This window comes from Chrysemys picta, chromosome 7 (assembly GCF_011386835.1).
Source record: "Chrysemys picta bellii isolate R12L10 chromosome 7, ASM1138683v2, whole genome shotgun sequence".
NCBI classification, from domain to species: domain Eukaryota; kingdom Metazoa; phylum Chordata; order Testudines; family Emydidae; genus Chrysemys; species Chrysemys picta.
This window is the reverse complement of record NC_088797.1, coordinates 84,923,454-84,939,327: the sequence shown is the minus strand read 5'-3', so window position 1 is coordinate 84,939,327 and position 15,874 is coordinate 84,923,454. Positions and strand designations below refer to the sequence as shown.

Sequence of the window (15,874 nt, the reverse complement as noted above, 5' to 3'; positions counted from 1 at the left end):
ATAATATAAAATATGCAGTAAGTACTTTATCTTTAGAAGATCTCTCTTTGCAATGTCTGTTTCCCTCTCTTCTATCATCTCGCTTGTTCATTTCCTCATCATCCCGGTCTAAAAAACAAAAGTGGCATTCAGCAAATTCAGAGTGAACTAGCGTCTAGAGCCATTATTCAAATGCTTGTGTATGATTTTTAAAGGAAATACAGTTTGCACAAAAAAGTGATCAGATTAAAACATTCTCTTCCTAAATATGAAACTGAAAGGTAAAATGTCATTTAGCAAGATTATAATTAAAATACAGTTTTGTTTTTTTTCTTTTGGCGTACTTTGACACAATGCATTCAAATCTGTCAATTTTATCTTAATATATTTTTCAAATTTTCATACATAGGCTTGCTTTTCACATGGAAAGCTAGAGGGAACATTAGACAAGCTAACTTTAATATAGTTCAAACGCCACCATGTAAGTGAGTAAGAGCCACAGAAAGTCATACAACTTCCTCTATTAAGGCTCAAGTGTCTCTGTATAAGGCAGTATCCTTATTTTTATAGTTTTTGTTTCTCCTATTAGGAAAATGGTATTGCTTACTCTCTTGAATATTTTACATAATGAAAAACATCCCACCCACATAATCAAAATCATGCGTCTAAAAAGTCTCCAAGATTCAAAAATTATATCTTAATAATTAACCCAAATGAGAGAAAAAGGATAAGAAGAAAAGATAGATGTTTTACTGTAAGTTCATTTGGTTATGACATTTAGGTTCTCAAAAAACGCGTTATTAAAAGCTTTTTAACAAACTGCTTTTTGTAAGGTAGGCAATATAGTACTAACAAAAATCTAAAATAGAAGGGAGAAAAGTTTGGGAAAAGCAGGGCTGGTTTAAGGTATACAGCATTGTAGATCTGTACCTTGGGCCCCAGTTCTTGGGAGCTATAGGATCACCTCCCAATCCAAGTTTTAATTTAAAGAAAAAAAAAAAAGAAAAGAAAAAGTTTTTCACTTTCATTGTGGAATCTGACCCAGCTGTAAACTGCTGCAATGGTGTCTGCTCAAATCTGCTGACGGCCTGACACTAGCTCTGTGAAGTGTGAACTGCCCCTCAACTCAACTGGGTGTTCACTCCAAGACACACCAATCTGAGGGGCTCTGCCTACATCTCTCCAACAAAGGAGCGTGTATGTGACAAAAGAGTACAGAATGTCCTTCCCATTTATCCTCTCCTGCATTGATGGGCAGGGGGGGACAGAGGGCCACTGCTGCTGCTCCTGGAAAACAGAAGAGGTTTCATTCCACTGTTGCTGCTTCTTTGGAAGGAGATGGAACCAGAAGCCACAAGTCCAAGTGGGGGATGAAGGGATGCAGAGCCTAGGGGACCCTCTATTTTATGGTGTGCCAGAACCCCTGGATTGTGATAATTTGGCCCAGGAAAAAGCATAAAAACCACAAGCCAACATTTTCAAACTTGGGTGCATAAAGTTAGGCACTTAATAGGACTTCAATCCTGATTTTGACCACTCAGAATTACAACACAAACAGTAATATTAGAGTGTCTAATTATACTAATACTTTAATTTTATATTTTCTAATTCTAAAGCTCTCAAGTTCAAAAAACATATCCAGACACAATACAAAAGTTCTGAAGAAGTCAAAAAACTTTCACGTAATATACCATCATCCTCATCTTCAGCATCTTCTGCTTCCATTGGATCATACTCTTCCTGATTATTGTCCTCTTCAGTTTCTTCTTCATCTTTAGTATCATCTTTCCTTTTATCTTCCCTCTGTAATGAAAATGCCTAAAAATTAAGCAATCCAAAGCTGGGCAACAGCAAAATGAAAAAAATCACACCAGCATTAATTAAAAACCTCAATACACTACATAGGTTCATCCAAATTAGTATGTCTAATGAATTTAAAACATTTTTACAACACAGCTGAGACACTCAGCTACAGCAGTAGACACTTAAGAGAAAATGCATAATTGTAAAGTTCTTAAAGGTTAAGAGCTACTGTATCTGAGCAATCTTGATCCAGACAAATTAATTAACACAAAAACATGAAGTCCTGGAAATTGCAAAGTAAAATACGGTAAACTGATTATTGCTTATCCAAGCAACATAGTGTATTTTTACATAAACTAATTGCAGACCTTCCTCTCTTCTTTATCTTCCTTCTTATCTTTATCATCTCCAGATTTTCTCCTCTTAGGTTTTGGATCATCACTTTCATCATCTTTTTCTTCTTTTTTATCTTTTCTCTCCTCTTTTTTGCTCTTTTTATCTTTTTTGTCCTCTCTCTCTGGAAGGGATATCAGTGCTTTGTAGATTCTGACACCAAAATCCCTTTGAAGCATTTCATTGAATAGTTCTGCAAACAATGAAACCTGAATCAAAAAAACATGAGAAACAGCTGGTGAAGAGAGGTATGATATTCTTTTAAAAAATATAGTTATACTGTATTTGCATTTAAGTAACCGCATCACTGCTTCCTTATCAAAATTCATATCACATTAATCGAAAACATGGCACTGTATCAGAGCAACATACTGTTTATCTAAAAAACCCAGTTTGTTTGAATATGGTCATCTGAAAAAGGAAAGTTAAAATTAAAAAATGTTTTTAAAAAATATATTGTAGCTCTCAGGTCCCAGATTAATTTTTATTTTGCTATACAAATTCAAACAAATACTTGTATAGTACTAGGAGGCAGATATTATGGACTTGTTATTGTAACAAATACTTAGTTTAAGCTATACCAGTTCCTAAAGTTAAGAATGATGCAGAGCATAAGAACTTGGGGGGGGGGGGGGAGGGAGGAGGGGGAGAGTGTGGAGAGGAGAGAACGTGGAGAGGGAATCAAGAAACTGTGCATAATTAAAAACAAGTTAATTGCAGAAAGCAAACTATTTCCACACAAAAATAAAAAAGACAATACTGCCTTGTTGTATCAGAAGAAAACTACTGGCATTTAGAACATGGGATTAAAACTGTATTTTTAAAATGCAGATTTGCAAAGCAGAACACAAAAATTAATACAAATCAAAAGCCATGAGCAAACAGTCAATTCACGTATCTGCTTCACAGAAAGCCTGTGTACATAATTTAAGTACTGTAAGATTGGCTACAGCTATTAGTTTATTTTGTCTAAAAAGCAGACTTGTGAATTAGACCACATAGTAAGATGTGACCGAGTATTACAAAAAGGGTTGTATGAAAACCTGTGCAAGGAAAATAGCACCAGTTAGCCAGTTAAAAATAGAAGCCTGGGGGGGAGGGAGGGGAAAGATATATCAAGTATCAGAGGGGTAGCCGTGTTAGTCTGAATCTGTAAAAAGCAACAGAGGGTCCTGTGGCACCTTTGAGACTAACAGAAGTATTGGGAGCATGAGCTTTCGTGGGTAAGAACCTCACTTCTTCAGATGCAAGACATCTGAAGAAGTGAGGTTCTTACCCACCAAAGCTTATGCTCCCAATACTTCTGTTAGTCTCAAAGGTGCCACAAGATATATCAAGAACATAAGGAAAATATCAGTAGACTTGACCTTGGAAAATGCTCAAAGGGGAAAGCAGAGACCTGGTAATTATAAACCAGGGAGTTTGAGGTATGATGGAGGAATCCCGGAAAAGGAAAAACAAAATAGTCTAAAGAGGTTTGCAAATGGACAGTGCATGTGGCAAACACTATGGTGATCTAAAGAGGTCATAAAATATTAGTTAGATATCCTAGTAAAGCAATTAAGTACGAATTCTGAGCCAAGAGTATGTGGATTAAAATACTACACATATGTAAACAAAGTGTAATTACAGATGTCTGAACATGATGCTTGTCATTTAAATAAAACCAATACAATATTTAACAAGTTATCAAAATGTGGTATCTGAAATACCAAGGTATTTCTCTACACCAAGAGGAATAGCTACAGTACCTATGAGAGTGACTAGCATAGACAATCATGTAAGTTCCATGAACTGCTTATGTATTAATATGCAAGACATAATATTCTGAACATGTAATGTGTTAACACGTCTCGTCATATCAATACGCAAGATATTCATGAGTACAGAAAAAACACCCAATTGGCCTTACAGCCTCAGGAAAAGTTCCCTTTGAGTGAGTGAGTGAGAGAGAGTGAGAGAGAGAGAGAGAGAGAGTGTGAGAGAGAGAGAGAGAGCGAGCGCGTGCGTGCCTGAGTGTTTCTTTTAGAATTTATAGAGCAGTCATACTGCAGTGATAAATGTGGTATCAATACCTACACAGTTTTTCGAAGTATGGACCAAGGATTAAACTTCACTTGAAATTCGTCTGTGTTTTTACACTAGTACCTTAATATTTAGAATTTCAGGCTATAGATGCTAACATGAAAATAAGGATTCAGTTGTAGTAGTAAGTTATATTATTCAAATTCTGCTATATTATGTAATCCTTTCCACTGCAACAGAAATACAGAGTCTAAGAACTATTGCATTTAAAAGTACTTATTCAAATATTTGGTGTGAAAAGTTGGTATTTCTCAGTACAACATCCATACACTGAACTCACTAAAATTGCATTTCATTATGCTGTACTAGATACAAAGGAAACAAATTACCTCAAAAGAATGCTCTTTGTTATCCTCCAACCTGTAATCCAGAAGAACACTAAGAGACATAATACTACAATCAAATTTTCCACTTTTTGCTGCCCAGTTAGGATGTACAATGATTGCTGGTTCATCAGGCAAGATGTATCGTCTCTCTCGTCGTTGACGCTCCATTTCTTCCTGACGTTTCCTTTCTTCTTCCTAAAAAATAAAAACATTTTAGAGATGAAATTTCTATATATTAGCTTTATATGCTCACTGCTTTTCACAGAATGGATAGAAGGTTTCAGTGCTGGGAAATTTATTAACAGAGATTGTGGGCCAGTGGCTCCTAGAGAAAATAGGGATGCTATCCAGCGTCATCCTCTGCTGTAGAAATCCTGTTAGCCAAGGCAACATTCCATAGGGTATGTGGGAGTACCAGATCCTCTGTAAGGAGCAACATACAAACCCTTACTAGCACACGGTGCTAACTGCAGTGTACTTGCTTGATAGCTGGAACGGGACCAAATTATGTCCCTTAGAGGTATGATATGCAAGCTGGCAAGTTAGCAGACATTCCCGGGGCTCTTTTGAGCCCTTAAATTTCTTATATGAGAAGAGTAAAAGCTCCCTACACCACCTTCCCCCAGTGCATATAAGCAGCACAGATTTACCTTTAGATGGTAAGTGGTTGATTTTCATTTGGTTTTGTTTTTTTTAAGCAGGGTATCATGTTATATGCAATATCTCTAGATACAACTGCTATAGACTAAACAAAGATAAATAAAAATACCATTTTTTTAATGGTTGGTTTCAGAGTAGCAGCCGTGTTAGTCTGTATCCGCAAAAAGAACAGGAGTACTTGTGGCACCTTAGAGACTAACAAATTTATTAGAGCATAAGCTTTCGTGGACTACAGCCCATATGATTGCAGTAAATTTCATCTTGCAACAAAAAGCACAGATTTTAGCTTTTTAACTGCTAGGCCAAGAACATAAAAGTTTTGCTATTTAAAAATACTCAAGCACAGTCTCTGCTTGCTTTTAAAAACAGCACATTATTCAATGTTCCAAGAAACTCTGTGATTGCTATATGAAGTTACTCATATTCAAGTTTGATTAACTTGGTTGTTAATATACTGTTTTCTGATTCAACCTAAAGGAAGGAAAAATACCAAACTCATCTCTGGGGAAACTGTCACTCAAAGCAGCATCAGTGGCCAGAGACATGTAACAAATATTCCTCGAAGCAGAAGGAACCAGCAAGGTTTTCAGGGCTGGCACTAAGGAAAAAGGAGTCACCTTCCAAACTGAGGGACAAGTCGCTTACAGCACAAAGGTCTCCAACACCAAAGTACTCCCTGGAATTATGGTGCCTCATTGTTTTTTGGGAGTCAGCATTGGGTCTTGGGGGTAGAGACGATTCTTCAATGCTACACCATCTTTTCCAGAGCTGTAGTAAGAGGAACTGAGGCCTCTACCTAAGGAGGACTCAAATGAACCATCAGAGATGGGCCTATGGAAGACATACCACTGACCAATTCCCTTCTCAGAGCAGGCTTTTCAGTAACAATGATGCCTGTGGCAGTGAGAGTTTCAGTTTTGGGCACTGAGGCAAGTCTTTGGCATCAAAGAAACAGGCAACTAGTTTTCTGGTGCTAACAGTTGCACTTTGGCATCTTTAAAGTGTCTGGTGACAACGACATTCCACTTGGTCCTTTGCTTAAAGCATGATTTCAAATGCTTATGAAAAGGACAGACTTGAGCATTCAGCACTTAAGATCTACTTCAGTAGGAAGAGCTGAAACCAATGTCTTTCTTACATGTTTTTTATTATTTGGCACCCATCCCTGAATTACCTTTGGCACCATGGCATAGAAGCAGGGCACAAGGAATAATGCACCAGGGAACTGCCTTCTGCCAGACATCAGTCATCGAGTTTTGTTGTTGGAATGGCCATCCCAGAGGAGCAGGAATGCTCACTCCTGGAAGCCAGATTTTTTTATTCAGATCAACTAGAGACACTCTGTGCAGCACCACGGGGAACAGAAAAAAACCTGAACAAAACTACATTGTGAATATGGAAACTACCACTATATTGTATGATGAAAATTAAAAACTACTATGATTTAGCCAAAACTTAAAATTTAATTTTCAAGCCATAAGTCTGCAACTAACGATGGAAAGGAACCGAGGTAGTTGTGGTCCTGTAGCTTTTCACAGGATTAATTCTGAACGTTTTTCAAAATGGTTCACTGAAACTTGTAGCACCAGAAGTGCATAGCTCATAAGAGGAAAAATGTGCAAAGCCAATATACTTGAACTCCCTGAGCCTCCTAATGTTAAAAAAAGTTAAAATCTTACAAAGTAATTTATTCTTCCTGTTCCCCTCATTTTTTTTTTTAAATGGTCTGAATAATTTAACTCAGGCATATCTATTTTCAGTGAGTTTATATTTCTGAGTTGGGTTCACTGAGGTGAAAAGTTCAAACGACTTAGCTTAGACAAAGGTTTCATTACAAATCAGCAGTTCAAGTTAGAGCAAAAAAGCCTTTCCCGGTCCAGACTCTCAATCTGGCTAGTGGAGAACTATAAAATCTTGATTTAACTATTTCCCTCTACTGCATTGCATAACATTTTAAAATTAAACCAAGTACATCTCAATACCAACCTCTTTGTCATCTTCAGATTTCCTATCCTCCTCCTCCTCATCCTCTTTTTCAGATTTCTCTAACTCCTTCTGTTCTTCTTTTTGTTCTTCTACTTTCAGTTGCTTTGTCAGTCGGGCTATCAGTTGGGATTTTAGTCCTTTAGAGCTAAGAGTACGACTTTCTAATTCCTTGCGAAGGTCATTTACCTAGTAAATAGAAGTTGTGTAAGTGGTACTGATGGGTGCCATAGCAATATACATAATCAATAATGCTGAAGTCAGAAATGCAAACATTACCTACAGTCTATTAGCTAATGAAATCCTTTTTCATCAACATTGGAACAAACTAAACATAAAAATATATTAATAGCAAAACATTTTCTTGGTTTCTCGTTTCATCCCCCTGAAGCCCCTCCCTTTTCTAGAAGGTATTTTGGTAGCGGTAAGCAAGAAGTTGGAGATTTCATTTATTTATTTTTCACTATTATGTCTACTGTGGAGGGAGTTTTGTCTTATGATGTCTACTGGATTATAGTTCTGTATATTGTTGAGCATCATATTTAATGAGAGTTAAATTATGTAAGGGTCCAGAGGAAGTTGTAAGCATTACTTTTTACGTTTGTATACATCAAAATATGTTATATAAATAAAATATTTCCATAGGAAACATGAATGAAGAACTTTATTTGTCTTCCTAAACTAACCTTCTTCTAAACACCGGAGAAGGAAATCTCACTTGAGTATAAGTATATAGGCCAGATTACTGTAGACTCTTCACTTTCAGTTAAATAAAATAAATCTAACTGATTTCTTTAAATTGTACACAGTTTGAAGACTTTCAATGAAATAGTTACGGCTCCTTTATTGTAATCATAACGGACACTAACACACAACTTATATATTCGGATATCATTAAAAGAGTTGTTTACCTATAAAATTAGGAAAGAAGATAAAACAGAAGCATTGTTTAACTTCAAAAAAACTGCACTAGTTTTAAAAGTTTGAGCAAAGAAATGTATCACAACTTTGGCTCTTGATATCAATAATGTTCTTAAAAATAAAAATACACTGTATAATTGAAGAAACCTAAAATATTCAACAGTTACCTTCATTGTTTTTGGATCCAGTTTAGACCAGTGGGTAGGAGTAGAGATCTCTTTAGCTTCCCCATCATCCTTTTCCTCTTCATCCTGGCAAATAAAATTAAGAAATCATCATTCAGAAAGTTTAAGAGTAATTAATTTATTTTTTAAAATTCTGTTGCTGATCTGTGGCAAGGTCACAAATGTTTCAGACAGTCTTCTCCTAAAGTTATTGTTTAGACAAGTCCACATACACACATTCTACCACTTCATAACTGATCACAGTGCCACTCATCAGCCAATAAAAGCCAGATCTGTGAAACGCAAAAGGGTGATAAATAACACCACAAATAATGTCAGGGATACACAGACACTGCTGGTCTCCGCTAACCATACAGTGTGTGATCTTGCCCCAATTTTCAAACATCCATAGTCACTCTTGATTTAGTCAGACCTTTCAATATCCCAAGATGCTGATCAGCCACGTGGCCTGAAATTCAAGTGTTTCAGACTAATTCTTGTCCAATTTCAAATACCATAATTAGAACTGGCCACCAGAGAAAATTTAGAAATTTTAGAAAATGGCAAAATATTTAAGACTACTATTAGTACTGAATCTCACTCAACAACTGGTTCCAGATTCCAGCAACTAGTTGAAGATAAAAACAATGTTCTGCGCATCAAAAGCACAATTTACTTCCATTTGTGGTATCAGCACACACATTAAAAGTTAGTATACTAGCTGAAATAAAAAAACATTCACTATACTGCTGAAAGCTGGTTTACCAGTCATTGTTACCAGTTATGTTCCTCTTATGTATGTTTGTTGTGTAGTATGTGGTGTGCATTTTGTGCCTGTGTTCCTGTGCCTGTGAGAAGCAGAAATAGAAAAAGGGATTAGCGTTCAGTGCCTGTTCTCCATCAGCCTCCTTGCGTTCACCCTGAAGCTTCTCGACCAGCTGCTGCTTGTATCCTCGGGAGAGGGTTTCCCACTCTGAGCGGGTGGGAAGGCAATGCCAAACATCCGGGAAAAATAAAACCACTGTCTCCACATGAGCTGGAACTGTACGCCCCTTGTGGGTCTCCTCAGGGCGATGGTAGCGAATCTCTGCAAAACGGTACCTGTTGCAAGGGAAGAAGCATGTTGGAAAAAAAATTCTACAATACATTTTAAAGAGCCTAGTTCACTTGTAGCACATCAAGTAAAGAAACTTTGCTGCAAGAATCTGAGGTTTATCTAAAGAAAAAGTTATGGAAGCCATATTTTCTCTTTTGGCACATTTGTACAATGTATTGCAAGATAAAATGGAGACGAGTGAACAATATGCTGACTGATATAGGTAAATCGATGTACTTGCCAGTTTGTGTTAGGAAATATAATCCTCAATTAAAAGTAAAAGTTGAAACACTTACATTTAGTGTTAAATAGAAACTTCATTCATAAATTGGTAAAACAGTGGTAAGTGTTAGACAACACAGGACAAATAAACTCATCAAGAAAAAATATGGCTATATAACCAACAGCTAATTATTTACAAAAGAATAATGAAATGAAGTTCTCTTGACGATCTTCTCCAGCTATGCATGAAATGGAAAATATTTTCAACAAACAACCATTACAAAATTACAGCATAACATGTACAAAATTCAGAATTTTTAATTAGTTCTTGAGGCATTACTGAACACATTTGGCACCAATCAACCTCTTGTTACAAAAGAGAACATCCCTTCAAAAGCAGTTTACCTGCACCACCACCGGCTGCTAATAAAGAAAAAATGCTTTAGGTGTTTAACAACAGTTCTGTCTAAGAATAAATCAGAAAACATTTATTTCTATAATATATTCTGTTTTGGAGAACGGTACTTACCATTGTGTGCACACACTTAAGTCAATGCCTGTTAGAGCCTTGCAACAACGGATAGCAGTCTTAATCAGCACAGAGGGGTCCTTTTCTGGATCAGGTCCATCCAGTGATGGGGACCAGTGTCCTCCAATAGCCATAGCTTCATCTTTGCCTTTCATACCCACTAAAAACTGGATAAAAAAAGTCTCCTGAATGTTTCCCTGATAGGGAAAAACAGTTCCCCAAACTGTAAGAATAAGACTATAGGGTACACAGAGCATGAAATACACATCTAACTTTGAAATCCATGAGTAGACTACAAATAATTATTCTGAAATCCAAAATTAAAAGTCTCAATCAAGAAAGAGTTCAGCTAATTTTTTTCCACAGCATTTCAGAAATGGAATAGGTTTAAAACATCATTACTCATTCTTGATTTGCAAGACTTTCCATTCAAAAATGACTTTATGGGCACAGGATTATGCTGAGGAACATTAGTTTTGTAATATGGCTACATGCAGACAAACCTTTATGATAAAAGGTAAAAATAATGTCTCAATTCTAATAGAGATAAACAGATACTGCCTTATAAAAATGAGCTAGTAAAACAACTAATGACTGATATTTATACAGCAGACTTCATCCAAAAATCCCAAAGTGCATTACTGATTGATGTACAAATGATAAACTATGGGGTTCATTTGTCTACTGAAATGCAACCACATTTGAAGTACAAGCAGATGCCTTTAAATACCATCCAGCTGTAACACTACATGACAGCTCATGATGGAAAGTAAGTATTGTACCTTCTTCAAATAAGACCATAAGAACAGCCATACTGGGTCAGACCAATGGTCCATCTATCCCAGTATTCTGTCTTTCAACATTGGCCAATGCCAGATGCTTCAGAGGGAATGAACAGAACAGGGCAATTAGCAAGTGATCCCACCCCAGCCATCCAGTCCCACAGGGAGCAATCAAAGTTACCCAACTGCAATACAGATTGGACTCAGAGTCCAACATGCTTATTTATGGCAAAAAGGGCCATGGGAGTGTTTTAAAGACCACAGGCTCAAGCACCTCCATCAATTACTGAATAAAATAAGTATTTATAGTAACCAGAAATTTCATAGTACATTCTGCAGCAACAGAGTGTTAATTCCAAGGATCTTTTTTAAATTTCAACTTGGATAGAAAAAATATTTCTACTTAACTGTTGACCCAATTGGGTATTTTTCACCCCGAGACTTGAAAGACATCATAATGCTTGTGAAAAAGTATATTGTTAATTAGGCCTCTCTAGATATTTCAGTTTGAATACTCAAGTTTTAGACCTTTGTCCCACCAATCTGAACTCCCATGGTACCTCCTGCTGAAATACATTTTTTACCTTGACAAGTCTAGCAGGATGTTGAAATCCATCACGAAGTTCTTGTGGATCTTCAGCAAGGGCACATGATTTATGATAAAGATCTTCCATACTAGGACTAGCCATCAGCATCACCTGTTACAGAATCAGTTAATCCAGCCTTGTTAAGATATCCTAGAACAGTTGTAAAATACCCAAATCTTGCCAACACTTAACCCCCTTGAGTATTCCCATTGAAATCAACGGGACTACTTGTGTGCAACAGTAAGAATGTGCATTGTATTTCCAGGACTGGGCCCTAAAGTAGCAAGTCAGAGAGACCCTACTACTTCTAATTTATTCTAATGACCTTTAAGACACCCAAAACAGAAAAGAAATACCGAGTCTGGTAGTCAGTTGTCTAGATTAGTGTCAGCATATTTACTGTATATATAAAAGCACTGAGTTACTAGGATATGTAATTAAGACACTATATTTGAAAAGGTAACTTGAAAACCTACTGTTTACTGAACACATTCACAAACTCTAGTATTATGCACTCAATGCCCTACACAGCGATGGGCATTGAGCACAATTCTGGTTTCAATCAGGATCTCGGTTTCTGAATACTGCCATAACATGATCTGTTGTCACATTTTGTTACAACCTGACCTAAGGCTTGGTCTACACTACCCCCCCTAATTCGAACTAAGGTACGCAACTTCAGCTACGTGAATAACGTAGCTGAAGTTCGAAGTACCTTAGTTCGAATTAGTTCAAACTTACCTTGGTCCACACTCGGCAGGCAGGCTCCCCCGTCGACTCCGCGGTACTCCTCTCGGCGAGCTGGAGTACCGCAGTCGACGGCGAGCACTTCCGGGTTCGACTTATCGCGTCCAGACTAGACGCGATAAGTCGAACCCAGAAGTTCGATTTCCAGCCGTCGAACTTGCGGGTAAGTGTAGCCAAGGCCTAAGATACTAATAGCACCTCTCTTCTTTCAACCACTATTTAGTGTGGTTTTAACAAAAACTTATTTCCTACACCAACATTAATTATGGAAACACACAAGTTCATTAAGCTTGAAGCAAGGTTTCCACTATATTCCTGATTTTGACTCTCAGCCCTAACTTCACTAGAACCAAGTGAAATTTTAGACAGATTTTACACAGAGGTAGAACTTTTCTGGAAGTTTAAGGTAAATTAGACAAGGCTTTTTGGAAACACATGGATTAAAAGAGAAACTATTCTTCTTACAAAAATGTTACCACTTATAGCAACTCTAGAACAGATTGGTCTAGAAATTCCAGATTTGCTGTTATCTGCTAGCCTTAGAAGGGACTGGGGCATCTGACTAGTTTTAGGGAAGACTGTTTACAAAACTTAGTTATTAAGATGTTTTAAATGTTTATTATGGTTCTGATGCAGAGTTTATGGACTCACAATGGTCCCAACATGTAGAATAGCTGGCCGAGAACTCAACTGAGAAGGGAGGTAGTCTAAGAGCAGAGGGAAAGAAATCACCATTACATGGGGAAAGGTAGGAAGGAAGCCATATGGGAGGGACCAGTCTAGAGAGAAAATGAAGTCCCATTTAGCTGTCTAGAGACCACTCCTTAATAAATGCACTGAGTGCCCCACTCTCTCAACAGCTAGTTTTTTCCCCTACAACAGGAAGAATGGGATGCAGGGATCGACATTTGGTGTGTGTGTGGTGGCGGGAGATGAGAGGTGCAGTTTATTCTGGGGACCAGAAGGAGAGAGATCTCAAGATAAGCATCAGACTGACTGCCTAAAAATGTCTTAGTGATGGCAATCTTACAAACCTAAAGAAATTCTGAGGCAAAAAATATGATTAAGTTATTATAAGTTCATTATACACCTCTACCCCGATATAACACTGTCATCGGGAGCCAAAAAAATCTTACCACGTTATAGGTGAAACCGCATTATATTGAACTTGTTTTGATCCGCCGGAGTGTGCAGTCCCCCCCCGGAGCACTGTTTTACCACGTTATATTAGAATTTGTGTTACATCGGGTCGCGTTATATCTGGGTAGAGGTGTATTATATGTTACAAGTTTATAACCAGCTATTTATGGGGAAAATCCTTTGAGAATGCTGTACTTCTCTGAAATCCCCCAGATTTTCAAACATTTGGAAATTCAAAGTTAAGTTTACATTTAAACACACCAAACAAGTACACAACTATGGAAAAGCACAACTAAGGCCATTCAATAGCCTAAATTCTACTCCTGTATCACTATTCAAAGAACAACTGATATGCAGGAAACCACCCTATCCTCAAACGGAGGGTATTTTAATTGCATCAGTGACTCACTACCACCTTACTCTTGCCTAGACTAATCATACTGCAAATTCTCCAGGTGTCTAACCTATTTGTTTCAAGATAAATGCAAAGCTCTTGAAAAAATGGATGTTAAGTAACAGATAGATGGCATTAAGGCTGTAAATACCTAAATGTAAGTATTTTGTCTGGTAACAGATAAATTGCAATCTCTTTAATTCAAAGATCTCAAAATGCTTTACAAACATTAATTTCAACACACCCCCTCAGGTTGGCAGGCATCATAACACCCATTTTACAGATGAGAAACTGTGGCCTAGAAAGGGGTTAAGTGACGTAACCAAGGTCATACAGTGGCAGAGCTGAAGACAGAACCCAGGGGCCAAAAGATAGAACTACTAAACCATCATCAACCATTATCCTACAGTTACTGATTATTTTAAGCTTTAAGTATCTGCAGGTTACCTTTAAGTTAGAAGATCTAGAAAACTGAAAACTAACATCCACTCAAACCTCAGTCAGTTTATTAAACAAAATATTAATATAGTAAAAACTTTTTAAACTGGCATGCTGGAGGAACAGGGGGGTGCCAGTAAATTAAAAATGCCAGTTAACTCTGAGGGAGGGGTTTGGAGTACGCAGGGGGACGCCTTGAGGCAGGGGAGGGGGCTCAGGGTGCTGGATGGGGGGGCACTCACCTCTGGTGGCCCCCTGCAAGCGGCTCCCCATCCCTGTTGCTCCTGGCGGAGGCGTGACCAGGCAGCTCTGCAAGCAATGGGCTAGGAGCTGCAGAGTCAGCGCTTGAGGAGGGGGGAACGGAGGCAGCGTGCCTGCAGAGCCAGCTGGCCGCGGCTTCGCCAGCAACAGCAGGGACAGGGAACAGCTTGCGGGGAGCTGCCGAAGATGAGTTCCCCCCCACATCCAGCACCCTGAGCCCCTCCCGGTCCCCGACAGCCTGCCCTAAGCCCCCTCCCAGACCCAAACTCCCTCCCAGAGCACGCCCCGCAGCCCCTCCCAGGCCGACCCTGCACCAGCTGCACTATAAACCAGACTTTCAGTGCATATCAGAAATGCTGGTTCATAGAGCTTGCCAGCTGGTGAAGTGCCGGATAAAAGAGCTTTTACTGTATTATAGACAAGACTCAACTAAAAACATTTGAGCAGAGTGAAAAACTATTTGCTAAGGAAAGTAAATGTAAAGAGATGACAAAAACAATTAGAAAAATGTTACTCTGCAAGTGTATTCACAAGCTTCTCTCTGCCATCTTACCCCTTTTGTTTTCAAAAATTTCTAATGAAAAGTTAAACTATAAGGTGTCATACAAACCTTTGCGCTGTACAGGTGATCAGCATCTGGTGGATCAAGGACAGCAGTGTTTTTATCTAAAGGATCTACTTCTCTGTGCATTACATAGAAATTGCAGTAGTTCCCCAACTGAAATGGTCTTGACATAGGGAAAGCATCCACCCATGTAAACTGAGCATCAAAAAAGTCACTAGGGATGTACAAGTTTTGATAACGTCGTCTCAGTTCCATCATATCACAATTAGGACTGAAAGAACAAGAAAAAAGTATTTTGAAAGGTACAATAACAAGGGATCTTAATCTGAAAATAATTAAGCACTAAGATGTTTAAAGGGTCACTTCACCTTGAATGGGTCCCTTAGAATATGTACTAACTACTTATGCTAAACAATCAGTTCAATCTTGTATTTAGCTGTGTATCTTTCCCAGACCCGAAGACAACATCTCTGTGTAGCTCGAAAGCTTGTCTCTTTCACCAACAGATGTTGGTCCAATAAAAGATATTACCCTCACCCACCTTGTCTCTCTACTAATCTGGGACCGACATGTCTGCAACACTACATAAAGCTTTTGAGAAATATCCACCTGCACTAAGGGATCTGGCAATGCCCCATGCCAATACAGATTTCGTGCATAAAAAACGATATCTCAGTGTCAGTACTTTCTGACGGTTTCCACTTACAAGAAGTTACAAGAACCAAGAAGTTGTAAGTGGAACAAACTTATATTCACTGAAAAAATTCTTAAGAATCTACCCACACATTTGCTTATGAAG

At 38.0% G+C, this 15,874-nt stretch overlaps 1 protein-coding gene, 1 long non-coding RNA gene and 1 other non-coding gene across 4 annotated transcripts in view; 1 reads left to right on the top strand and 2 right to left on the bottom strand.

The window, feature by feature from the left end:
* CCAR1 (cell division cycle and apoptosis regulator 1) overlaps positions 1 to 15,874 on the bottom strand; it is a 47,031-nt gene that overhangs the window by 8,505 nt on the left and 22,652 nt on the right. For both annotated transcript variants that reach the window (XM_005297306.5, XM_005297307.5), the window contains exons 11-20: positions 15,121 to 15,346; positions 11,528 to 11,641; positions 10,162 to 10,328; positions 9,205 to 9,415; positions 8,318 to 8,401; positions 7,233 to 7,418; positions 4,590 to 4,781; positions 2,151 to 2,384; positions 1,671 to 1,782; positions 26 to 108 (exon numbers count right to left, since the gene is read on the bottom strand). In XM_005297306.5, the coding sequence (XP_005297363.2) occupies positions 26 to 108; positions 1,671 to 1,782; positions 2,151 to 2,384; positions 4,590 to 4,781; positions 7,233 to 7,418; positions 8,318 to 8,401; positions 9,205 to 9,415; positions 10,162 to 10,328; positions 11,528 to 11,641; positions 15,121 to 15,346 (1,609 nt within the window). The remainder of the gene's footprint in view (positions 1 to 25; positions 109 to 1,670; positions 1,783 to 2,150; positions 2,385 to 4,589; positions 4,782 to 7,232; positions 7,419 to 8,317; positions 8,402 to 9,204; positions 9,416 to 10,161; positions 10,329 to 11,527; positions 11,642 to 15,120; positions 15,347 to 15,874) is intronic.
* LOC112058907 (small nucleolar RNA SNORD98) lies at positions 10,503 to 10,565 on the bottom strand. Its single transcript, XR_002888079.1, has one exon. It is a non-coding gene; the product is annotated as a small nucleolar RNA SNORD98 (small nucleolar RNA).
* Positions 12,023 to 12,590, top strand: LOC135972894 (uncharacterized). Its single transcript, XR_010589497.1, has 2 exons — positions 12,023 to 12,162; positions 12,463 to 12,590. It is a non-coding gene; the product is annotated as an uncharacterized LOC135972894 (long non-coding RNA).